We start from the raw sequence: 27,270 nt of genomic DNA, 5'->3' as shown, positions 1-27,270 counted from the left end.
GGGCACGGCAGGCGAAAGGGGGCGCGAGAGGCGGCACGACAGGAAAGAGGGGGCACGACAGGCGGGAGGCGATACATTGTTGTGCAGGTTCTGATCTTACCACGACTTTCCCTCCGATGCCTTGACTCTTGACTGTGACTCCCAGCCATTGGTTGTCTTTGCTTTCTTTGTCCAAACTCACTAGAGACAGGAAACGTACATCAGCTGCTGCAGTTTATGAACAAATAAACACAAATAAACACAGATTGATCTATGAAGTGTACAATAAGCAACAATAAAGACATCGCCAGACAGATCTCAGCAACCAATCAGAGCCCAGCACTGTTTAAAGAGTCGAGAAGAAAATCTGACTTTAAAAGAAATGAAGTCATCAAATTGTACCATCTCCGTCGATGTCCACTCGTTCACAGTCGTACTCTTCTGGTGAGACAGGGCATTTGAACAAAGCTCCAGGTCTGCTGCCCAACAGCGCCCCCTGTCCTGCCGCCTGCGGGGCCCCCACCAGGATCCTGTGAGGACAGGAGGGACATTTAGAACAGAACAGGTTTGGATATGAAATGGCTAAAGTGAACGGAACAGATACAGTGTAAAAGCTGCTCTTCGGGTCAAAATGAGACCGCTGCATTCTGTGTCATCTAAATAGACAGTAGTTTATCATTGTATTGTTTACATGATTATGTAGATTTTTATTCAATGTAGTATTCCCTTCTTTTGTATTGTATTGTATCTCTACACCCAAGTAGAGCTGCAGCTATCAACTTTTTTAGTAATCGATTAATTTATCGATTATTCTTTTTAAACAAATCAAGTAATTGGTACATTTTTTGTACATAATGTAAACTATTTAAAAACATATTAAATCGTTTTTTTTGTATGTCCCCAAAACAGCAACATTTCACTTCACCAGTCCAAACTGTTCTGCTTGTATATAAAGAATATATATAAAGGACTAATTAACGTTTAAGCAGTTACAGTAGCCTTAAAATAAGAAACGTATTATTATGTTGAGTGAGACCAGTGATTCTGGTGTTTTGAGCTGTAACTCTGCATTTTGCAGCATTAGCTCCGTGTGCCGTTCTCTTTAGCCTGTGTCAACGTCTCGTCATCGCGGGCTTTCTGTTTCATAATCATGCTCCTCGGTGCTGTTTCCATGGATGTATTGGCTGTTTCAAAGCACAACAGAGGAGAGAGCGGCGTGTTTTAAACTTACAAGTGTGACTGGGAAGCAGAGTTTGCCATTTGAAAGAGCTCAGAGGACCGCGAGTGTGAAACATACAGTCCGGTATGATGGAGCGAAGACACAGAGGCTAAACTGAACGGCACACGGAGCTAATGCTGCAAAATGTTTGCAGTGTTACTCGAAACACTGAGTTTAACACACGGCGCTCTCTCCTCTGTTGTGCTTTAGTTGCTGCATGGAACAAGCTCTTTATGAAATGAAAGCGCCACACGTCGTTCCATGCACTCCATGCACCACAGATTCAAGTGTTTTTTATTAAATATGTAAATTATACGAATCATCGAGGCAATAAAATAATAATCAAAGTTTTTTTTTTTTATCAAATGACTCGATTTACTCGAATAATCGTTGCAGTCCTACACCAAAGCACTACATGCTACTACAAATTTCCCTCTGAGGGACACTAAAACTTCACTTAATAAACTCATTGCGGTGAATAATCAGGATGCTAGAATACAGGAAAGTGAGGAATAAGTCTGTACCGCTGCAAACCATTTAAAATGAATAAGTTCATGTATTAAGTCCACCGTGTGGACTTAAAATAAGTCCAGTGTGTTCCCATCAAATCTGAGTCATCTATTTTGGAGCCTCACTCTACTTTGGCTTCACTCTGTTCTTGTTCTGTTGCTATAATATTGTGCTTAGTGTCTAAGAGAAGTGTAGATGGTATTTTGGGTCTGAGAGTCGCTGGCCTCTGCCTTATTAGGATACTCCAATTCCGACTTGCTATTTAAAAACTCTCCACATTCCTCTCAACACTGTCAGTCAGGCATGCAGATGAGCAATGAAGACAATAGATAGACCCACGTTACAATGAAGCTAAATGTATAATGGAATAGGTGAGGCTAGTGCAAAGTTGTGTCCAAAGGTCCTGCGATGCACCATTCTCCCCACCGTGTTACTGGTCTCACGCTTGAATTAGCCATGTCTGCGGCTGGGAAGTATTTGCCTATAAATACAAGGCCTGATAGTGCCAACAGAGAAAGGCAAGCAACAATTTGACTTTATGTTGGGCTTAAAAAGGGAGTACGGTTATAAAGGACCAGAATAGAAGAGTTTGGGCCAGCACTTTAGAGTGTGTTGGAACGTTTCTGTTAATGGCAGTCTGTGTTTCCATGCAAAGGACATGGCAATTCCACGTTCAAGGCCCTATGACGCGGTTAAAGCTAGACTGCACCCAAAAAACAAATTCCGCATAATTTTAAATGCATTGTGCACAGGAAATAGCTGATGCTCAATATATAAACTTATCATTGCTGGAAATACAAGTTTATCACAAGATCAAGTCAGCATTTGGTGAGAAATTATTATTTTCTGTTTATATTTGCTTTTTGTAGACTGGTCTTCACCTGACCTTACGTTCTCTCTTGTCCAATCATCGAGCTCAAAAGTATTTTGGTGGAGAAAAGTAGTAGTACATCAATCTTAAAGCATATCACTTTGGAACAGCTGCCAAAAACTCAATTTGAAGAATTGTCTCGCGTTTATAAAAAACTCCACTCCCAACTCCAGATTAAGAATATTTTAACTCCTTTTTCTCTCAGACTGAACACAGACACACACAGCTCACAAAATATTTCCAAACAAGAAAAAAGTGTGTGGAACTGAGGCAAAGTTTTGACATGAATGATTGTACGTGAACAATTAGCAGCATTCAGACATTTAGCACTACTTTTGGGACGGTTGAGGTGAAGTTTGTTCCAGGGTCAGTATTTTCGACAACACTTGTACTCCATACATGTATTATGAGAGTTAAGGAGCTCAAAAGTACCTCAAACAAAATCTATGCACACCACTGATCCTATCATATTTGTTTTTTATAACTAGTTTATAAACCTTAACCAAATTAAAAAAAAAGACTTTTAATGCCATTTAAACAAAAAACAAAAATGTATTCCTCCAAGGTTTGACCTCATCTCCAAAAAACAACAAAAGGCTTTTTCCTGAGATTGGCTGTTAACCTCTCCATTAAAAGCTAATTGTTAACTATACAGTATGATATGATTGGATCTCGATTTCATTCAAATTGAATTCAATGCACATCCGTATTAAGGGCATAAAAAACGTTATGCAAAGATACAGAATTAGGTAGAGCTGTTGCACTATAAAGACAATTAATCCACTAAAGGAGTGTAGTGCTGGCAAACGCTCTCAAAATTCTCATCTCGCACAAAAACCATGTTGCAGAGATGTCCTAGTACATCATCTTCATAAGCAGATTAAACTGTCCAGTCACTCCCAAAACTCCAGCTAACTCCATAAATTCTCCTTTCTGCCGTGGTCTATACAAACCCTTAAAAAATTAATAAAACAATTATTCAACTAATACAAAAGGAGGTAGCCTGAGACACCAATGACTGAAGGACAACGGCCCCAGAAGCAGGAGCCCGTTATGTAACAGTAGCAGCCCAGACCATTATCACTCGTCACATAAACACTTTTCTATCTTTACCATTACCACCCAGAGAGAAGGCACTTCCTCCGTCACCTTCTCCTGTCACATTTAGTTCAGGGGTAGTTAGCAACGCCTCCGGACAGCTCCAATTCCCCCGCTCTTCACCCCATTGAGCAAACCCACCCAAACATGACATAAATGGAGTCTAGTCAGTCTATCTGGGGCCTTCACATCACCAAAGGTCCATGAGACAAGCTGTGAGAGAGAAGAGACAATGATAAAGTCTGCATTCTTTTAAGATCTGCGGTGCGTTCAAGTGCGACGTGACGCATTCAGGGCCAGTCGTTTTCCTCACACGTTGCAGTTAACAGGTGTCATGGTTCGACTGTGGGGGGTCTGAGTATAAGATCATTTTAGATCTCAAATAGATGTCAGGCTTAAGCTAGAGTTAATGTTGCACAATCATCTAACAACAATAATGTACAACTATTTTCCCCCAAGAACTTTGGGTAAAAAAGAAAAAGACAAGTCTAAAATTTAAAAAATGTTCAAGAATTTCAACATTAGGGCGGGTCGATACCAGAATACTGATATATCGATACTGACAAAGTATCGCCAAGTATAAACTTTCATGCAAAAATATCAATACTTTAAATGTATGCTTTTCTCAACATTTAGTATGTTTTTAAATACATTGCTTATATTTTAGTTATTCTGAACATTAACTGCATTGTCAGATCAGTTCAAGTTGGAATGGAGAAGAAATACTTCTTGCTAAGGTCAAATTCTTTAAAGCAGAGGAGTTTCTATACATTTGAACACAAAACATAGGTATCAGATGGATATATTCGATACTCACCATAGTATTACTTGGTATCGTATCAAAACAAAACTCATTTCTATCACCCCACCATTAGTCCTAGGTTTATGGAGCTTTGTAATTTTGACAAACAGATATAAGTGTGTCTTTCGTTATGTTTAAATCTGATGCAATGCTGAATTTATATATTAGCACTGGTCTAGTCACTGAAGCACTTTTGAACTGGTGTGATGGAACTGGCCAAAACATAACATTTTGACATTTTGAGCAATCACATATTTGCCGGATTCTTCTAAAATATTTCCCGTATTCCCAGAAATCAATAGGGAAATAAGGACAATATAAGCCCTGTATTAATGTGAATCCTTTTGTGCCTTACCGTACTTATTTTAGTGCTTTAGTAGAAGAAATATAGATACATAAAAAATCCAGATACCGTCTCTCTCACACAAGACTGTCACACCTCACAAACAGGTGCGGGTATCTGTGGCACATTGTCATCAGTGACTCATGGTCCCATTTGTCGGAGTTATGCTTGAGTTATGATCTCACAGTGTTTCCCGTTGAGGCAGATTCCTCACGTTTCATCGGCCCACACGGGACAGACCAGGACAGAGCAAGAGAGAGGGGTGCAGCTGTGCCCCCGTCCCGCTGCAGATAACAGAGTGTGAAGAGAGGTGTCTGTGAAACGGAGGTTATTGTCGATCACAGGGGGCGATTCTATCAGAGCTATCAGAGGAAAAGTGAGTGTTTTACAAGGATTTGCAGGACGTACCGGCATTACAGATTAGATAAAGCGCATGCTGGCACTGACAAATGAGATTAAGATGGAGACGAGATAGTGTTGTTGACTTGTCTTGAGATGGTTTCCAAACACCAGGTATAAGAAGAGAAAGGGCTAACTTTTTAAAATGGCCATCTATAATGCCTTCATCAAATAAAATAGTTAAAAGCATTATATTTCAGAAACTAACAGCTTAACATTGCATTATTTCTTCACAGTCACAGCCGCCCTGGGGTAGACTAACAGAAGCGAGGCTGTCAATCGGGGCCTTGGTTCCTCAAAAGGTGAACAAAAGAGGTGACCAGCCACATCCTTGTCTGGCCAGCCTGGAAATATAAGAAAACACGTTCAAAAGTTGTCCCCTAGACCTCATTTGGACAAGGAATACAAATGCCCAAAGTATCGCAACTACAGGTTTCATGTTGTTTACATCCAAAAAAGATGAAATAGTCTTCTCATGTGATCGGCTGAGGATCTGTTCTGGACAAAACCTAACTGATCTTTTTTAATAATTTGTGGCAAAACAGTCTTTAATCTTAATGTCAGTCATATTTTACGATCCACATTCATCAAACTTATAGGTCGACAGTTGGCAGGTTGGTTTAAGTCCGTGTCATCTTCCGGTAAGAGTGAAATTGAAACTTTCAAGCATTTCAGAAACTTCAGTTCTTATAGAATTCAGCTGGAAAGCCGTTTACACCAGGCAACTTCCCAGACTTCATTACACTAACAGCCTTTCTCACTCAATCAAATCACAATCAACAATATAAGTCGTCGTTGTCCATAAACCAAGGCCAAAATAGATCAGCTTAGTTTGGATAATCAGTTTAGAAAAGAATTTCTATCGTTTAAGGTTAATATTGCATGAAATAGCAACTACACACACTTGACTAGACTGACTTGGTTATTATAGTGATGCATTCACAATGCACACTGTCATATTAGCTGTGCACTGACCCTGCTGTTGATTTTCTTTCCTCACAGTTTGGTCACACTTCCCCCACCTGAGTCCCTTGTGCCCACAATGCAACACTCCTCCCCCACCATCACTCGCCACAGTCCATTTCAGAAGATGGACATTGACAGTGAGACACAATACAATGAGGTACACACTTTTTTGTGTAAATTGCGGTTAAGAAGCGTTCTCACACAAATCATTTACAGGGGAACCACAGTGCAGCCTTTACAAAGACTTTGCCAGTTTTGGTCAAATTACATTTTAACAATAGAACAATGTAATTACTAATTATATATGTGCTCACAGAATTGCATGTATTTGTTTAAAAGTAATATTTTAGCACCAACAGCTTGCAAAGCAGTAGTTTACGTCTATGTAGGCCTTTCTTGTCATAACTTTTTCATATAAAAGTCAAATTTATGCCCTTCAAATGTACACTCTGCCTACTGTTTGTGAATTTCATTATTTTGCTTATCAAGTATCAAAATAATTGCAGACTATTTAATTACTGCTGCACTGGATAATATCATTCGTAGCAATTGTAATAACTTTGGCCCTTTCAAAAGTCGGTAAATGAAACTAAAATTGGGCCACACAATCTGCATGACCTTCTAACCCAGTGCCCTGACAAACTATAGAGCATTCCCTGCAGTTGTGAATGAACAAACCGTATTGTTATAATGCAATGACATCCACCAGGCTCTAATAAGATGAATGAAAACACAGCCACAATGGCCATGTCGGGGGCCCCTTAATGGATGTGGGACCATAGGAAGCCGCTCTTGATCTACAATCTTGAACTCAAATCTGAAGTTTAAGCTCTAGTCTTTTTGAATGGGATTAAATAGGAACTAAACCATGTTCAAAAGAGAATAAATGATCGGACCAGCTTTTCAGTGGGACTACAGCCAAATAATGATCAAATACTAACCTTTGGTCAGAAGTAGAAATGAAAAAGTGACTCAGATAAGACTAAACCAGGACTAAAGCTGGTTTTATATGTCTAATCAGTCAGATCTATTAGGTCAAGACATTTAATATTCCAAACTAAACGAGATTAACGAATGTAAAAAGTTTACCACCAATTTTGCTTCCACTAGACGTCAATGTATCGTTTCTGTTTTAGATCTATATCGGGCCTAACAGTGAATACAGTAACACCAGAGATGAAGCAAAATATGTTACTTAATAGTAATACGTGACTGATTTTGTCATAGTATTTCCAACTCCAACTGCTTTAATACTGCTGACATGAACAGGTTGTATTGTGGTTTAACAGGTGGCGAGTGTTGAAGAGTTTCTGGCCTCGACATTTGTCCCCTGAAGTCCATTGGAAGGGGACCGGCGGCTGCACAGGATCAGCGTGGGGCCTGGCTCAGTCTTTTGTTGTTATCCTAAGGCCAGTCTATGACCTTTGACCTCTGCACACATGTTATATCCACACACAGGAGCGAGTGGAAGAATGTGCCATGTAAAACTCACACAGTGCAGGGAAAGAGAGAGGACCAGGGATCAACATATTGTTCAGAAAGATTACACTGCAAGTTTGTTTTATTTACATTTTGTGCAAGTTTTATTATATATTATCCAATCAATGTTTGTAATTCTAGGCTAAAAACGATTATGTTTAGATGTGCATATGACTGAAAGGATTTGATTGGCACTCTTCTATTTTATGTCTCAATCTGTTTTGTGATGTTTTGTGAAGCACTTTAAATTGCCTTCCGTATGAATTGTGCTAATTTTGCATATGTCCATTTTATTTTTATATTTTTCTATACATATTCCATTTCTGTGACTGACAGTCTGTTGGACAACTGCTTTTGTTTACACCAAAGTCATTTATTTGATATTTTCAGCTATTCAACACAACTAACAACTGAAGATGAGCAGTAGAGCGTTAGATTATTCAGTAGTAATAAAGCATTAAGATTAAAATTATGCATTCATCTAATAGTGCCAGGCTAAATGCAGAAAGCTACGCATATGAATCTGGCATTAGTCATTTTAGCCCAGATGCAGACCGACAGAAGAAAGGCTGTCTACGTCCTTTCAAATGACCACCAATAATGCCAACCATCATTTTGCCTTGATTTTATTGTATTACTTATTATTTATTATAGTTAGCGTTCATGTGCAAATCCCTCGGAATGCCTTCTATACAAGCGCTGCAATTATCTGTATCAACCATCAACCAACCGTTTATGGCTAAGATGAAAACAACAGCTGAGCACAGTGAACAAGCAATGACTCATCATGATTTAGAACCCACAGACATTGGATGATAATAGTCCCAAAAAAGAGACAAAAACAGCTGCCAGCCTGTGCCAAGACCCCACTGGGGAAACTACGGATATGATTCCACTTCCACTCCCGAAACAAGACATCAAAGTGGTGTCAATTCATCAGGAGACCACAGCCAAGAGAGCAGCAATATGGCGTCTCAATAGAGGGCGACTGTAACCCTTTTCATGCATGTTTTAGTGGCCTTAAGCCCACCACCTGCCCCACCCGATCAATACAGACAGTTCCAGGCAAACAGACAGTGGAGCTAATCCATGGCCCGAAATGTCTCAACACCGATCCGCCTTTGTTCCTCCTTCATCTCGCGCCGATCATTAAACACTTATCCATGTATCTATCCATCAGGGAGCCTTTATTTTGACGGGCTCAAGTTTCTGCTCTATTTCGGAGGCTTTTACTTGAGGTTTTTTCCAAATTTACAGTAAACAACATGACTGTATCCAATGGCAAGGTTTTGGTAATGCAGTCCAGAGTGGTGTCTTCTTTCATGTCGAGTCAAAAATATCGTTTGCCTTCAATAAATTGCAGAACGATTGGCTTTTATGATGCTTGTCCTGAACTGTCTTATTTATCCAGATGCGGGTCACTCCACACAGTCATGCTGGAAACGGGTGAAGAAGTTTGGACAAAGATACATTACTACATTATTAAAACTGATTATTGAAGTTGCCCTAAACTAGCTGCAGTGGAGCAGGTTAAGCATTTGCCCACTAACCAGAGGGTTGCCAGGAAGTAAGCGCTGTTTGGCAGAATACCTTGAAAATGTATTTAGAAAATGTAACATATTGGTCCAATCAGACAGAGCGTATATTATACATATACAAATTTCAGTTTAAAAAAATAAATATGAAAACAAAAAGACGACGAAATGAACAATCTTGGAAAATATTCTGAACACTTAAAATACTTTATATTTAAGTTGCATTATATTAGAGTGTAAAAGAGGATTAAAACAGCTTTATTTTTTTGATCATCGATTTGAGAGGAAAGAAACAAATGCACACGTCTCACAATAAGAGCCGTGTTTTCTGTTTATCGCTCAAACGCTGCACAGTTTAAAGTATAATTTGCATGATCAAATACCACAATGTATTTCTTTGGTTTTAGGAAAGTCATTCTGAATACTGCCAAAAGAATGTTACTCAGAATTATTCTGATACTACGCATTTGTGGTACATGTATTTATTATTAATTAATTTCAAACACTGCCAGTAAATGTGACTAAGAAGTAAATAATTTATGCACAAACATGTAGTGGCAATTTGATCCAGATTTACCAATAAACATGAGCAAATACATGATACAGTACATTGTATAAAGGTTACAAGGAGATTGCCATTAACTCTAATCACTTGCTGCTCCACAATGATTCCAAGACTTTGCTGAATGTCTCTACTGACTCTTCACCCACATTTCTTGTTTCTTACTGTCCTCTCTCGGCATAAAGAGCTTAAAGAAACAGTAATGATTATTAAATGATGATTTATAAATGAGTGTGATCCGTCTGTCCTTGTAAATGAAACAGGACGGACAGATGAGCAGATCCTTTATGGTCTCTGTGGCCCAGGGGTCAAACTCAATGTCAATCTAAACCAACTGATTCGGACTGATTGCAACATAAATCAACCAATCTACAATCCAATCAGGTTTATTGATGAAGAAACAAAGCTAGACTTATTCAGAGTAAATCGCATTGAAACTGAGCAATTACAGGCAATGAGTGCTGCTGTCTAACTGGACTTAGAAATGTGTTCAAACTTGGTTTAAGCCTGGTTTAAGCCTGGTTTAAGCCTGGTTTAAGCCTGGTTTAAGTCTGGTTTAAGCCTGGTTTAAGCCTGGTTTAAGTCTGGTTTAAGCCTGGTTTAAGCCTGGTTTAAGCCTGGTTTAAGCCTGGTTTAAGCCTGGTTTAAGTCTGGTTTAAGCCTGGTTTAAGCCTGGTTTAAGCCTGGTTTAAGCCTGGTTTAAGTCTGGTTTAAGTCTGGTTTAAGCCTGGTTTAAGCCTGGTTTAAGCCTGGTTTAAGCCTGGTTTAAGCCTGGTTTAAGCCTGGTTTAAGCCTGGTTTAAGCCTGGTTTAAGCCTGGTTTAAGTCTGGTTTAAGCCTGGTTTAAGCCTGGTTTAAGCCTGGTTTAAGTCTGGTTTAAGCCTGGTTTAAGCCTGGTTTAAGCCTGGTTTAAGCCTGGTTTAAGCCTGGTTTAAGTCTGGTTTAAGTCTGGTTTAAGCCTGGTTTAAGCCTGGTTTAAGTCTGGTTTAAGCCTGGTTTAAGCCTGGTTTAAGCCTGGTTTAAGTCTGGTTCAAGCCTGGTTTAAGTCTGGTTTAAGTCTAGTTTAAGCCTGGTTTAAGTCTAGTTTAAGCCTGGTTTAAGTCTGGTTTAAGCCTGGTTTAAGCCTGGTTTAAGTCTGGTTTGAGCCCAGTTTAGTCCTGGTTTAGAACTGGAATAGTGCTGGTTCAGTTTCCTAAATATGTTGTAAGTAAGAGTATTGATGCTGAAAAAACAGGACAAAGATGGACCATTTCCTGCATTGAGACAAAACTAGACCACGTGGTAATATTAAAGAAAAGTATAGCATTTTGTGTTGAAAACTATAGTCAATAGGCCAACAAAAACAGATAATGGTTTTTATTATCAATATTAAGCATTTTAGTATCACGACATCCCTTGTGAAAATGAACAAAATTAACAAAATTAACAAGATTAACTAAAACTAAAAAACTCAATAGGTTGTAATGAGCAGATTCTACATTAAAATGTTCAGCCAAAAAGTAGATTTTGGAAACACAAATTTGCCTTTTAAAATGGTCCTGAATCTCGTTGTCATGTTTTTTCCCCTGGAGTTATTACTGAGCTGCTCTTTGGCCGCACGGACACAAATCAGAGCTGAATAAGCCATTGATTATCTCATGAATAAATCATAACTGAGGAGACGGATAAGTCGACTATCAATACAAGAAGATGAGAAGGTTGTCCATCTTCCCACTCATTTTAGATGAAGTACGTTTGAGAAATTGATTTAGTTGTTTCTTTGTTTTATAGGCATTTATTACGTGCTTGGAATAAACAACCACAAGGCGAAGAAAGTTCATTTGTACACCACAAGACCGCCTCAACGTTTTTACATAAACCAGGAATAAATTAAGATTAAATACAGATGAGAGGTGGAAGTTATATAAAAAAAATCTAAAAATTACAGTTGTTGTTTTGGAAAATTAGATGCAAAATTAGAAAAGTGTAGAAAGTGTATTATCTATAATAAATACTAATAAAAATGCAACAAAAAGGCCTGATTAAAGCTCATAAAACTTGAGTAATTTGACAAACATTGTGCTCTTTTGTTTAAATCTACATTCTCTTTTTGTGGGCTCATTAAACCTCAACCAAGACTAAAGAGCAATTCAAAATGCTCATACTACTACAAAATGTGTTGTGCTGTCCACCGTTTGTAATGAGATGTGAACAGGATTGGATTAAACTGTCCAAATTAAATGTGTTTACATGCTAAACCAGTGTCCTTGATATTGGTCATTTGGGATATATATATATTTATTAAGATTATGATCCAAACACCAGTGACAAAAGACCGCCGTGTAACAATATCCTTCTATCCACAGTCGTGTATCGTATCCGTGGAGATGCCATCAGCTGATTGATTAGACTTCCGCTGTAGTGCGATGGTTTTGCACATGCTTCACTCACACACATTTAATCAAAGTCCAGCCTTGATTTATTCAGCGCAGCAGCTCGCTAAGCCCCTCCCCCAGCCCATCATACCATCTTCACCAACCGTTGGATGCGACTCTGCCAAGCACAAATGACTGACTGTAAGTAAGCCATAAAAACGGATTTGTCAAAGCATTTCCAGCTGTAGAAATACAAAGAATTACACATATTTTCTTCGCTAAACGATTAACAGATCTGACAACCAATATTATTATATCGATAGCTTTAACCACCTGTTTTCTGTCACGGTAATAACAAATGTTGAAGTATGATATGTCTTTCAGAATCATGAGAAATAATGACCGTTGCCCTCGTGGTTAACAATTTAAAACTATTCATTATAGCTTTTGAAAGAGAAAAAAATCCTCAAGATGTTGCAAAAAACAGAATGATAAAACCCACAAATTCCTGCAGAAAATGATCAAATTTAAACTACTTACCCTGACACAATAACCTTAAAGCTTGATCATTCAGTAAACCTTCTCTAAGAACCATATTGTTAGGAAATCATGAGCTGCAATAAAAAATACAAAAAACACACAAGTGATTAGTCAGAGTCCATAATGAGTCACTTAATCGATTCTCTACAGCTCAAATCTTATCATACTGCTAAAACGAAGGGAAAGGTTCACCACAAGTGCAAAGTATGGATTCATCTTTCATTATTGAACAATAAGTCCAAATATAGTCATTGTGAGGGCCCATTTAGACTTGTGTAATGCACTCTTTTTTTTCATTACACTCAACTAAAACTAGTATATCTTTAAAACAATCTTTAGATACGGCAATAATGCATCAGGTAGTAGTACAAATGGAAGAAAACCGTCTTTGAAATTGTACATCACGATACCGGAAGGAAAAAAGCGAATAAAGATGTATCAGTTTTCCTCGAGAACAGGAAAATATTGAACTTCAAGAAGACGTGATGCAGGGCTTTCTTTGCCAAACGCATCATCAGCTGCAGTGGACTGGGGTTGCCAGTTTGAGCCGTTTTCTGCCTCCAAGTTGCATGTTTTAGCCCTGACGCTGCACATTGCCCCTGCCTTCCTCTGACGAGCGTCTGCTTCAGAGTAATATCCCTGAAAGCTTTTGGTCACCAGCGCCGCGTCCCACCGAGCTATTGTCCCACACTACTAAAGCTAAAGACGCATGGGGGAATCTTAAACAGGAGGGAAGGGGACGGAGCCGGCCTGGTTTGGACTCGGTAGTTTATAATCCTGGTTCAGTCTGGCCCTGTAGATTTTCTCTAGTCCTGGTTTAGAGTGGGTTTTGTGGAAAAGAACAGATTAGATTAGACGTTATTGTCCTCATGGGGAAATTTGTCCTCTGCATTTGACCCATAGACTTGCTTTAGTTATTATTTGTGTAGTAAAGTAGATTTAGTTCTGGTAAATCAGGAAGAAATACATGATATTTTTGATCAGTTCAGTCTTGTTTGGGATTTTTTTTTGTGTTTGAACCTAGTCAGACAATTCAAATATTTTTTTTTCCATCCTGTTGTACTACAGTTTTATAACTAGTTTAGACCTTGTTTTGGAAATATAAGAGACACATAGCGCGCATATTTTCCGATCAAGTATTAAGAAGTAAAAGCGTGTTAATGATATCAAGGACAGTGGTGGCAAAAACATGTTTGATGTCACTTTATCGCCTGGAATTAATAAGTGCACTTTCAAAACTGTCACATCATGGACCCCGAGAGTAACTGTGCAGTAAAAGCAGTCACGGACAAGCATCAGGAATTGAATTAGAGAGCGGAAAAGCGAAGAGGCGACGGTCCAGTCCAGAGGCTTATGCCAAGGTTCAAAAAGCGTTTTTCAGATCTCTATTCAAATGCTAATCAGCCTCAGACATTTGTGTTTTGAGGCTTATTATAACTGTTATGGAGGGGCCTACGGAAATACACCAATGTGCTCCAAATGTATGTCAAAGCACAATTTAAAGAAGCAAAATGTCCTGTCTTAATGAGTTCTTATCAAGTATAAAATTACATTGGTTAAACTATTCGTAAATGCATTTGATTTGTGTTTTTGTTACGCAGCTCATTTTGCAGTATAATTGGTCATGTGAGCTGAATCTCTAATGAAAAATAAGCAATTTCAAATGTAATTGACCATCATTATCTGATTTCTGGAGTAATAAGATTATGGAAATATCATGGAAACAGTTACTTCTGATGTGAATTAAGAAACTTATTTCTGATTGTTTGGACCTCTGCAGGGTTGATAAAGTAAATCATTCAAAACAGGGTAAACTAATGACAAAAATGTATTGTACTTTGTTTTTCAAATACAAAAGTTATTCTAAAAATCAACTGATTAACCAATCACCAAGTGTTTTTAATGATCAGATTTATTTTCTTGTAAAAACACTAATTATTGAGATTATTCTATGTGATTTTTACAGGACATGTTTATGTACCCAATGACTTAGACCAAAGTGACACTTTAAAATACTTTTTTTCTGTTCAGATTTCCAATACATTCTCTTTGCACCAAATCTTGACCAAGTTTCAAACCTGAAAAACACTGAAATGGTCATAAATAAGTTGTCCTCAGAAAACCCCTTTGAGAGTTGTCAATCCAGTGTCTGTGTCTCTTTTTGGAGGGCGTCCAACACTCACCTCTTTCGCTCTACTGCTGTTTTTAAGACTGTGTTAATCAAGGCTTTAGTCCAGTGAGAGGATTTGTTCAGCTTCACAAAGTCTGGTTTAAGAGTCTGCCTCTGCCATGGAGACGACCCAGAATGGGACAAAATCATGTACTAGTGTTCAATACTGAGATAAGACAGTGGCTATGACTAGCGCCTATGCAAATATAACTAAAAACAGATTTGACATGTCACCCCGGTTCTATAAAGTCCAAAAAGTTAAACATATTTTGTCATTTAACACTTTTGTCATTTAACACTTGCTCTTAATTTCATTAAGTTCATTCATAAAAATAAATACATAGATTTAAGGTTGCTTTTTCCAATCAAAGGTTAAATGCTAATAAATCCTCATGATAGAATTGGCTGACAAACCAGGTCATTAACATTTAAATACCACCATATTGATAATCAATTGCTTTCCTAATAAGGCATACAACTCACACGTGACAAGTCAAATCCCAATCCCAACACAAACCAGTGATCCTTAGTCAACAGGTCGTCCTCAGGGATACAGTTCATCTCCGCCAGCTTTTTGTAACACATTGTGAGCCAGTTACAGTATAAACTTTACTCAAATATACGGATATATACATATACTAAAACATGTATGATACAGTTTGAGGTAACAAAGGCCTCATATAACTGTCTTTGGGCACAACACACTTCTCAAAGCCTCTAAATCAGTCTTTGGGCAGCTGTGACGGAGGAATTAAAGAATAATGCCATGTAAAGCGGTTTGGGCATCTTGAAAACATAAGCCATTAGGTCAACACAGGAAAAGTGGGAAAGTTAATTTTCATTTCCATTTTATTCTGCAATTTCTAAGCTTGTATAGTTAAAATATTAATACCAGCAGTATACGCTGACGGACTTCATGGCAATAAGCGTATACATACAGAAATACGTGTTCTGATACTTTTAAAGGAACCATTTGTAAGATTTGGATTTCAACTTTCATAAACTTGACCAATCTCTGTCCCCATAATGAGATAATCGTGTTCAAATCAAATAAAGCTTTAACAGTAACAATTTTGATGCTGATAAGTTGTTTATTACTGAGTTGCCAGTTCCTACGCCTAAAACCCAAAACACCTGCATCATTTATCAGGGCTGTTGCTGCCTGTGTAAAACATGGACGTCTCTTCTGCAGGTTAAGGCTCTGGCAACACAGGTTCAGATTATATTATATGTTTCTTATGCCAGTAGGAGCGCAGGCAACATGTGGTTCCTTTAAACAACATAAATCAATTATAAAATCTCCAAATAATACCCTAAACGTCCTACTTAGTTATTCATAAACCAATTGTGTTGTGTGCATTGTGAACAAGAAATGTCAATGCATTTGTTAATCTACTTAATAAAAATACATTTTGTAAACTTTGACATATCCAAGGGATGTCCATCATATTGTGGAGCCTGGATATTGTGAATAACTTTAATAGAAATAAATATGTACTAACCTAGCAAGCATCCAAGATTTCTTATGCCTTACCAAGCAGATAAAAAGCAGCACACTATGAATAAATATATCATAACATAGAAACACACTGTTTCATATGAAAAGGGGAACATTTTATCTAAACAAAATCACAACCGTTGGAGGGCGGTTGGTGGCACAATGCAGGTCTTTCAAGGCCTTCATAGTAACAACCCTTCATCCAGAAACAATAAGACAGGATTTGTGACTTATGCATGAGAGGGCATCCGGGCCAAAAAGAAACTCTTCAGTCAAAATGTTCAAAGAAACCAGAAATATCTCTAACAAAGAGCACTATATGGGCTGTAAATATGCACGTTTTCCACTGACATCTATATGGGCTCCTTCACTGTACGGGCCCCAGGAGGACAGTCACAAGTCAATGCAGCACGATGTATGCTGTGAATTTATGAGGGACAAAGGGTTAAATAAGAGAAGATCAGTTTTAGTCACGATTCAAAGTGAACCAAGTCAAACAACAAACATGGCAAATTGGACACTGGATTAATAAGAAACAAACAAATGCAGGAAGAAGATGAATCAGTTACATGTTCTTTGTCTAAAAGAAAGGTGATTCAACTATGGCCTGGGGGCTAAATTGGTCCGCATTATTCTGAAACATACTTTGTACAGCAAGTTTAAAATCCTCTGCCTTTTCAATCTTAATAAATACATTTTACAGACCTGATTCTATGGACACACAACTGATTTAAGATGTGGTGGCACTTTAAAACCTTGTTTGAATGATTTACAGTATTTACCCCTGATATTTGGCCCTCCTCTTGGTTTACATTTTAATATGAGGAACTAGATAAAATAAGCTTGGACGCCGCTCAACTAAAAGGTATTTTGCTATAAACTGGAGCAATATGAAATAAAAAAAAAGAGCTGACACTGACTGCTGACATCTTTAGATTGTCAAAACTAAAGAAGCATAATTTTCAAAACAAAAACAGCATTATTAGTTCATAGTTAAAAAGAACAAAATAACAACATCAGAAACTTGACCATCATATGATTTTTTAATAAATACTGTAACATCAACATTACAATTGTGAGCAGAAAACACTATATTTGATTTGAACACCATAGAAAGCCTCCCATATATTACTTTTTGCTAGTGTTCCTTTTGAAAACCTGGAGAATTTGATATTTCCTAATTGTGTATTTTAAATGTTCCACCTTTTGATAGTTTTGCACAAAAGGGTCCTAAGAGGTGGTGGGATTAAGCAAAGGGGCTTCCTGTCTTCACCAGGCGCTGAACTATTAGCGGAAGCCCTCCTCACAGCAGTATAAATAACCCATTCTCGCATAACTCAGACTCAAATAGCCTGTCATGTCATCCACTCGTCTGGCTGCACCAGATCCCCCTTAATGACAACACAGAGCGAAGGAATAAAAGAGGTAGAGAAGATTCGACTTAGGTTCAGTGAATGTCAGATTGTTGAAGCAAATACAAGCTTAGATCATATTTGGCTTCACAAGTATGTTAAACGGGCTGAAGACTGATACAAGGAAATGGGAGGCTAAACGTTGTCGGAACAAGGATTGCGCTATAGGTTTAAACCGGATCTAAACTTCTTTCTATTATTAAATGGGATCGGATGAGTTTTCCTGAGCTTTGACCTTGTTGTCGTAGTAAAAAGGAGAGTGAGAACTCAGGAGGATGGAAACATTATGACACACGGGCAGCAGGAATAGACCAGTTGAAAGGATCAGTTGCTACTCTGAGGACGTTTTTGGCTTCAAAGATGTTATAGCTGCTGTTTGAACATGGCAAAATCCAAGTCCATTTTGAAGCTGATTTGGGAAGTTCTGGGGCTCATGAACAGGTCTGGGCCTACTGTATACTGTATGTGCAAGAAAGAAGCAACATGCCAATTTTTATTTTACGTTTTTCAGCGATGTGCTCCTCAAGAATCTTCACACCGGACAACGGAAAACCTTGTGGTCTTTATAATCACAGTATCTTTCTTCCCCAAATCAAGCCAAGTACTGACAATGCAAAAATCCAGGGTTACTCTTTATGTCAAATGTTAGGTCCAGTTAATGCAAAAATGCTATGATTAAGATTTGTTCTCGTTCAGAAGATTCACTGGTTTGATCTTGCTTTCAGAAATTCTGCCCGATTCATTACAAAGATCATATTCAACTCAAATAATTAGTCTTTTGTGTCATTTTCCGGGCTGATCTCGGGGGAGAGCATGAGGATGACTAAGACTAGTACAGTCACTTTTCTGATATTATTTGCTGTTTTCTGGCGGTGAGTAATCTCAAAGCTGATCAAAGTGGACCTATCATCTTCTCCACTGAATGAGTCGTCACATACAGACAATGCAGGATCACGGTTCGCCACAGGAGAGAGAAATCTACACCTCTTCTATAGAAAGGCTGGATGTGTCATAAGATTCTAATTACAAGCGTTTCAGGCAAATGGGTGCAGATAGTAGTAGCGCTTTGGACCGTCTTAGGAATATAACTCCTTGACAGACTTATTGTTTGTACAATAAAGTACTAATGGCTTAGTCAGACAGGATATGAAGGCTGAGGAGGGCACAGACAACAAGCATTTGCACAAGATCATGGGCTTATAAAGACACAAAAAGCAAGGAGTAGAAGAGACAAAGAGATCAGAATCACAAGAAACATATAGTATCCTCCTCAAGCGTTTAACTTAAACATGAATAAATGCTCAGGCCTTCGGTTGACATTGTAAACACATTTGATGACATACCACAGTTAATAATAATTAAACAGCATTTTAAAACATATTGTGACGTAGAATATGACAGGGAAAGATGCAAAAGATTGACTGATTGAGATCGAGTCATGTGAAATCGTTCATTATTTGGGCGGAGTTTTTGAATGGAAAGGTCCAGAGTCGATCCTCTGTCAGTAAAAACATGTGGTTTTGAGCAAAGGTCAGACTTTGGAGGAAGACATTTGAGTATTTTTTGTGGTAAATGGTACAGATTAAAAGTATGTATAGTTTATGTTCATGAAATTATTATGGTACAAAAAGCAGTGTTTACTTTGTTTTTGGAAAGACAAAATCGGATAAATCAAGATCGATCAATATGATGGAAAAAAAAATCATGTTCATGCCCAGTCCTAACGCAGAAGCATGTCTTATGTCTTATATCTTTAGCCAACTTAATGTGTACAGAGAAATGTGTGCATTACAGCTCGACTCGGAGTTCAACACGTATCATTCTGACTTGTGTTAAGCCGTCACAAAAGCAAAACATTATAATCATAAAAGCTGATTATTATGAAAAGCATGTTGAAAATTATATAATAATTTGGCTTTTTGAAACAACACTGCATTGATTTGGGTTTGGGCTAACAAACAATCGAACAATACATCGTTCCCTCTGGGGCATTCCTAAAACTTGAACAAAAAGCTATTCCAAAAGCCAGATCTGACCATGATCGTTGCTCAGGCTCTGGAGAAGGGTCCATAGGGGGTCCTGAGTGAATGAAGCAGTGAAGCACAGAGTAGGTTAAAGAAAAATATTTTTAGGTATTGTCATTGCCTAAAGAAAATGACAATACAGAATATTCAATTCTGCAATTCAATACCAGAACAGTTTCTTTCCCTCTGCCGTTGGTCTTATGAACACTTTTTAAATCACTTTCACCCTAATGTAATCACTCACTGCACTGTTCACTTTCTGCACTACATATGTCAATTCAACTGTAATTTTGTGTACATAGTGAGCCTATTTTATTTTTTCTTATGGCCTATTTTTATTTTTATCCTATAGCAGATTTAAATTGTTGTTCTTTTCTACTTATATAGGTTATTTTATCATTGTTCATTGTTTTATGTTGCACTGAATCACCAAAGCAAGTTCCTATGTTTGTGAATTCTGTTCATTGACAATGGCAATAAACCTTTTCTGATTCTGATATTCAACTGCATGATCAAGACTTTTCCAAAACTTTTCCAAAAACAGAGTCAATTAATCAATGTAATCCTTAATCTGTCTATGAATGATCCAGGCAGGAACGGTCACTTTGAGTCTGATAGAAATGTTTTGCGCAGCATTTGTACTCTCCTAAACTCAAATTGGTCCTGTCCAATGGGAAGATTTATAACTGATAACCTATAACAAGGGTCAAGGATAATGGACAGCTGTACAAACAAACCTAATTGTAAAGAGTATTTAGATGAATGTATCATTATTTGCTGAAGCGACTGCACTATAGTGATATCACATCCCACTGTAAGAAGCATCAATCACCAAATGCATTCCCAGCACAACATCAGCACATCCCATTATTGACTGGGTTCTGGCAGGTGACTCGGATGTAGCATAAGCTTTTTCTCATAAAGAAAGACCTCACCAGATCCTCTTTGATTCACTAAAAGGGTGTAGGAATTTGAAGGAGTAGTTCCAGGAATGCAGTGTCCCCGGGGCATGTTTTAGAGGGTGACAGTCTGCGCCTCTAATACTGAGGTCATCCCGCCGGAGTGAGCAGGCGTCAGGGCGACGGTGGTGAGGGTAAACTGAGCAGCCCACGGTTAAATATGGAGCCTGTGATGGACACATTGTAAATAAACTGCCTTTTTTTTTCTATGTTGTTTTAGACACATCATTTTTTATGTTTTCAAATAAACTCTTATAGTATGTTTACTAGGGATGGGACGATACGCTGTAATCTCTCCTCCGGCAGAATTCATCTCACTTTAACTGTAAAAGCAGTGAAGCGCAGCAGCTTTATTATACACAAGATGTCATTAAAGTATTGCAATACATGTTTCCAGTACAACAAGAGCGTGTGACAATATATTACGAAACAATGTACTGTCCTGGCCATGATATTTACCATATTTACCTTATTATACCTTATTATTACCTTATTATTACAAACACTGCTAGCCCTGAACATGTGCAATACTGACTGACTTAACCATGTGCAATACCGTCATATTCATGTGCAATTACTGTCATACTCACACGCAATTAATGTCATATTCATGTGCATATGACTGATGTAAATAAGAGTGTTTACTTTACCATTATTATTAGTATTATTTGTCTTATGCCTGCTATTTATATTATTATTTTATTTTATCTTTATTTTTATTTTTTCCCTCCATTCCCTATTAAGATATGAGAGGTCCATTTTACAGGAGTTTTGTTAATAAGAGTTTTTGTTTTTGTTTATAAGAGTTTTTTGTTTTTGTTTATAAGAGTTTTTTTTAAACTTCCTATAAATTATCTGTCCTTTCCCTATGTATCTACTGCGTTGTAACGCCAACATTTCCCCATGTGTATCTTATTTTACATTTGTTTTTACTGTTGAATTAACCTAACAATAATTTACTATAAAGTCAAGTTTGTTGATTTCACAGACCGTAGCCCACAATTCAATAATTTACCTTTAGCTCTCATCACCTGGTCTAGAAAGCTTGTGAACATAACGATTGGCTGCTGATAACTCTGTAGCAGAAGCCAGTGTTTATATTGAAATTATTGGCTCGACACTTACATTTACTCGAGTCGCCCTCATCGATAGAACATTCCTCTGCCAATCATACTAACACAGGCAAAGTGTGCTAAGTGTCTTGCTCAAGGAGTCCCAACAACATTAGTGTAGACAAAAATATCCAAAAACCGAGATATTTTAGCTTATAAGAGCGTTCAAAATGTACTACACTTCGTTTTTTTGAAACCACACCGCAGTGAAACTCAGGTGACACTTTGAACAAGTTCGGTTTTCAGAAACGTTACAGTCACAACATTGACTTAAGGGGGGCTCATCCGGAAAAGACCAGGATGGACAGACTTTGTTACTGCCCAACATGCCAGACACATAACGGCCAGCCTTCTTTCATATGTTAAGAATAAATTGACAATAAAATGAGATGTATGAGTCTTAACGGATTAAAAGGTGTTTCAAAGTGTCTCATTCTGGCTCGCTGCCGTATTGTGATAAAGCACAGTATTTGCCTCGTCATTATAAGCCCGTCATAAGATGCAGCTCCCTCGTTTGCTCATAAATATTAATCTCTGCAGTGAAGGTAAATTGAGGGCACTTCCTATTTGCAGAAAGTATTTACAAGCAGCAGATCCGTGGCATCACTTATTTATGTTCTTTGCAGGATCAGGGACGGCCTAATATTCTGGTCACACAGCAGCTGATGTCAAACACTCACTTAGACAAACATACATTGGGACTGCACTGGACACAGGTTTAGAGAGCAAACTATCTTTCTCTGCCAATGGTGTCGCATGGCATGTTCTACAAGGCCAAGTTACAAGTCAGATCTGTGGAAATACGGGTCTGCATGTTTAGATGAGCTTATAATAAATCATGGCACATTTCCACTTTGTTACATTGACAAAGTTTAATGTATACATTTTGGGGGATTGTTCTGTGATAATATTAAGACAATATTACGTCAGTCATTCAGAAAAGTGCATAAAATGTGACCAAAATGTCAAGGTTGAGGTTCAAGTATCGATCAAAATGTGAATGGACTGTAAATTAAAGCCAAAAGTGCAGAAACATATTTTTGTACAAGTTTCTGTTGAGTAGTTTTTAATATAGAAATAGACCAAATAATCAATATTTTCATGTGTCCGAAACAAACGCAATAATATGCTTTTTTTATTTGTATTTCTCCTGCCTCTAGTTAGAAAATGCAGGGAGTCTGGACATGGGTTTATCCTTTTTACAATTTGTAGATTATAATTGATGCATGTGGCCTTCAAGAATCCAGCCACAGATGCTCACGACATGTTCAACAGTGTGTTTGACATTGAGCAGATCCAAAGATATGTAACTTCAACTGGGTAAAATAAACCAGGTCATAAAATTGGCTCATTGGAACTAAAAAGAGTTAAAAGTTGGTTAGTCCTAACGTTTAACTGTCACCTTTAAGGCCCACTTACTTTGATAAAGGGTTCTTGAATAAAACATTACTATTCATTGTAATAACACACTTTCCATTTATAGCATGGATATGGTGTCAAAGCACATATAGGATTGCAAATGTTGAATTGGGTACGATATAAAAAGGAAGTTCAAGACATTCTTGTTGTGCTGCAATGTTTTAACCAGAAAAGCGTGTTGAGTCAAGGATCCCAAGGTGTAAGTCAGGACACATGGGACAGTCCCAGTGTCGCAGTCATGCACTCACTCACCAGCTCTGCGGCTCCGGAGTGACCTGCTGATGGAGCGCCAGAGAAAACCCAAAAAACGTCCCCCTGTCCCCCAGCTTATGCAGCGTGTGGTCCGTATCCAGATTGAAGCTTTGCACTTGACTCAGAAATGCCAAAAAGGAAACGATAGTCCAGTTTAGAGATGAGACAGGTTGTCCCGTGTGGGCTGCCATAGTAGGGGGTTAAAGCAATGTGGTCCTTAAGTTCAATCCAGTGTTACGAAGAAATGAAAGAAAAAAAAACTGAAAAGGCTTGTAATGACGTCCCAAATGTGTCCCTCGTTGCAAAGCTTCAGGGGTAAAGCTCCGTTTGCTGCTGTCAGTCTGCAAAGCTTTACTGTGAGAAATGTGGTTACAATGTGCATGTGCTCCAGCCTTCCCCCTCCTCCTCTGGTCTAAAAGCTGGAGAGGGAAAGGGAGACATAGGACAAGTGCTTTGAATAGGCAGCTCCGCCCTCCCACCATCCCGCCAGCAGACCCCCCTCCGCCCCTCTCTCTCTCTCTGCCAGTCCCGTCTCAGCTGACATCAACACTCAAGGGACGCATGCCAAAATACCAGCCGAGGTTGTCAAGATACTTCGGCGCATTTTGAATAGAGAGGAGGGATTACGAGTGAAAAGACGCCACACTCAGTTCTGTTAAATATGCGTAGCAGAAGGGGAAAAAAAGGCATATTTCCATTCAGCAGCCGGCTGGCTCTGTTTCATTTGAATTCAAGTGAGTTTTTATGCACAGTCCATGTACAATGAAGATTTAATATTAATGTCTATAATAAGCGTACACTGTCAAGAAACATTTCAATTTTTTTTATATTGGCAAGACATCTAGATTAAGAAGCAAAAACAGGAGGCAATGACAGTTTTAATATCTAAGAATCCATAATAGACTTTATAGATGTAACAGAACTTTATTTAAACATCCCTGTAACTAGGGTTGTGATTCAACATACCCAGATAATTATAAATTGCTAAAACTAGTATCACAACTAGATATGTTGAACATTTTTGCAATACTCTGGCAAATTGACACGGTTACTTACTAAAAATATAAATAATAAATGAATAGAATTGAACCTATCAGAACTAGTAAAAGATCACATGGCATTTAATATAAAAAAGTAATATTTTCTGTCCATGATTTCATTATATTGTCGTCAAATTCGGCATTGAATATTGTACCTTTTCCTTATATTAGTGCCAAATTTGAGTTTAGAGTTATCCATTCCAGAAAACACTAATACAAACTGCTTCTGTACATGCAAGAAACTGCATTATGTTATTATCTATGTCAGTGTTGATGCAGGGGCTGATCAGGTTCATGTTCTGAGTTAAAAAGGAAACATGTGCGTAGACTTTCCAACTCCTCTGACAGTGGACTGAACAGTGGATATGGCAGTGATCTGGAATGAGCCCCGGAAACAAAGGGTCCAAACGCACACACTGACCCATGAAACTCTATTACCGACCTCTGAACACAGAACAGAGGTAAAAATCTGAAGCTCCGAATAAACAAAGACAATAAGAAAAACTTTGGGTATCAATTTCAGCTTAGTCACGCAGCAAGGACAAAGGTACTAAAAAGTACTCAAAGGACTAAAAAAGCATGATGATTACAAGGCTCTCACATTGTTTAATTCCCATATTTCTTCTTTAACTTTTCCCCCCCATAACATTTATTTTTTTTCAATTGGGTCACACTGTATCGTCTAAATTGATATATTCTGTCATTCTTATCAATATGATTCACAATTGATTCCCTCTCTTCACAACTCTGAGGCCACTTGAATTAAATATGCATCACATACATAAAAAGATTGACAACAAAGACAATCAGTATCACAGAATTTAGACTAGAATACCCCAGGGATCGATCTATGGTCTCATGATGTTCTTTCTCTATGCTTTGGTTTTGTACGTTTTTGGTTGCCATTGCTTTCTACTTTCAACGTTCAAAACTATTTTTTAAAACACAAGTAGTTTCCCTGCAAGCTGGACTGAAAAATACAATGTGTAGAAACAGGTGAACCTTCTCACACGCTTTAATGGACAACAACTTTGCTGATTCACTCAGCAAAACAGGGGCAGCTGTCTTCTCAACTGTTAACAGCCATAAACCACACATACTGCAGGCCAACACAACCCAAAACAGAGGCTAAACTAATACAATCAAGACAAATCATGATAAAGCAAAATGTATAAGTGAAAAAAGCCCATCCAGTGCTCAAAAGCCTTTTTTATAGCATTTAATAATCTTGTTTCCTCTGTTGCCAGCAGAAGCCACAGACATAAATCCAAGCTTCTAATGCTGAAAACGTTTATTCATGAAATAACTGTGAAAAAGGTTTTTGTTTTTTTAAATAAAGCAGAACATGTCTCCTTTTAAAAACATGCTTTGATTATAGCAGAGAATTATGCTTTTGTAGGCAGACATTAAAGAACAAGGATTAAAAGTGATTACTGTCATAAATCACTAGTGTCAATGACTAAAAAGCATATTCCTCTCATGTGATCTGGGCCGCGCAAACATCTGAAAAGAGCTCTAGCTTTTTAAATACAGAATCTTAAAGTGATATACAATTATCACAAAGTTATCGTTTTAAGTACTTGTCCATCCCTGCATTGAATCTATAAATGAAGTACTAAAACTTGCATAGTGCTGATTAAACTAATTAAATTGTGTTTTTTCAAGCTTCACCTTGCAGACTGTTTTCCTCATTCCTGCTGAACTTGCAGCTGTTTGGCTCAGTAAAAGTCACATTAGTTTTGTGCAGCTCCCAGTGGAAACACTGTGCTATTGCATTCTCTGTGCAAAAAGATTCCATGAAAACCAAATTAGCAAATTACCTGAAAACAAAATTATGTTTGTTTCTTAATTGGTTAACTGTTTCGTTTACACAATTTACATCATCTATTTTGAGAATTATGGTTTCAACAACATTATTTTCCTTCTAAATGTTACATTAATTATTTTCTTGAATGCAATGTTGTTGTTGTTGTTATTGTTGTTGTTGGTTGTTGTGTTACTTTTAATGGCGGTTGGCAGCCAACTGAAAATGTGTATTTACCGCCACCTACTGTAGTTGTCCGTCTTCAAAGAATGTGTTTTTACACGTTAAAACTAAATCCCTGCAAAGACCATAACTTTAAAAAGGGTTAGGGTTAGATGTCAGATCTCCAGATGAATGAAACCGTCTGATATGACTGATAGTGGAAACTCGTTATCACTGATGAACTGGTCTAAAAAGAATACAAAACAAACAAAGACGACTCGACTTATGAAGGTGAAACAAGAGTGAAGAGGTACGTGTCTAATCCTTATTTTGAAGCAGTTCTAAAGTGAAACAGTGATTCCCAAACTGTGAGTGAGCGTCCAAAAAAGGACTGCAGGGTTTTAAGTATAGTACAGTCTATATCAGTGTAATTCATATGAAATGGAAACAGGTTTATAAAAACAGTGATGCCACGGTGTCAGTAAAACACAAAAAGCCTACAGAAAATTACAAACGTGGTTTTGTGGATTGTGGACTTTTACTGAGACGTCTAAAGGTCAAGACCGTCTCTGTCTTGACACTTAGTGCTTTAGTCTCGTCTTAGGAGTGTATTCAGTCAAATTGTGACACTGTTGCTAATTCATACATATGTTATTTTTGCCTTGAAATTTCATCTGATCTTTGTTCCCCAGTGTGTGACTGTGGCTTTGATTTTGAAGGGAGAAAATACAAAAATATATATGAAAGAAAGGTATCCAAGGT

The 27,270-nt window shown here is 37.9% G+C and overlaps 1 protein-coding gene across 3 annotated transcripts in view; it reads right to left on the bottom strand.

Annotated features, from left to right (window-relative positions):
* itga7 (integrin, alpha 7) overlaps window positions 1–23,902 on the bottom strand; it is a 54,855-nt gene extending 30,953 nt beyond the window's left edge. For 2 of the 3 annotated variants that reach the window (XR_011927861.1, XM_072452679.1), the window contains exons 1-3: window positions 23,503–23,902; window positions 382–509; window positions 101–180 (exon numbers count right to left, since the gene is read on the bottom strand). Coding sequence is in view for 2 of the 3 variants with exons in the window: in XM_072452679.1 (XP_072308780.1) it covers window positions 101–180; window positions 382–509; window positions 23,503–23,693 (399 nt within the window). In the remaining variant the exon portion in view is untranslated. The remainder of the gene's footprint in view (window positions 1–100; window positions 181–381; window positions 510–23,502) is intronic. The other variant, XM_072452680.1, reaches the window with a different exon arrangement.
* Between the last annotated feature and the right edge of the window lie 3,368 nt (window positions 23,903–27,270).

The sequence above is a fragment of the Eucyclogobius newberryi genome, unplaced genomic scaffold, assembly GCF_026437365.1.
Source record: "Eucyclogobius newberryi isolate DKJ021-1_F unplaced genomic scaffold, fEucNew1.0.hap1 SCAF_19, whole genome shotgun sequence".
NCBI lineage: Eukaryota > Metazoa > Chordata > Actinopteri > Gobiiformes > Gobiidae > Eucyclogobius > Eucyclogobius newberryi.
Note: the sequence above shows the minus strand (reverse complement) of the source record. Positions and strands in the feature narration are given on the sequence as shown.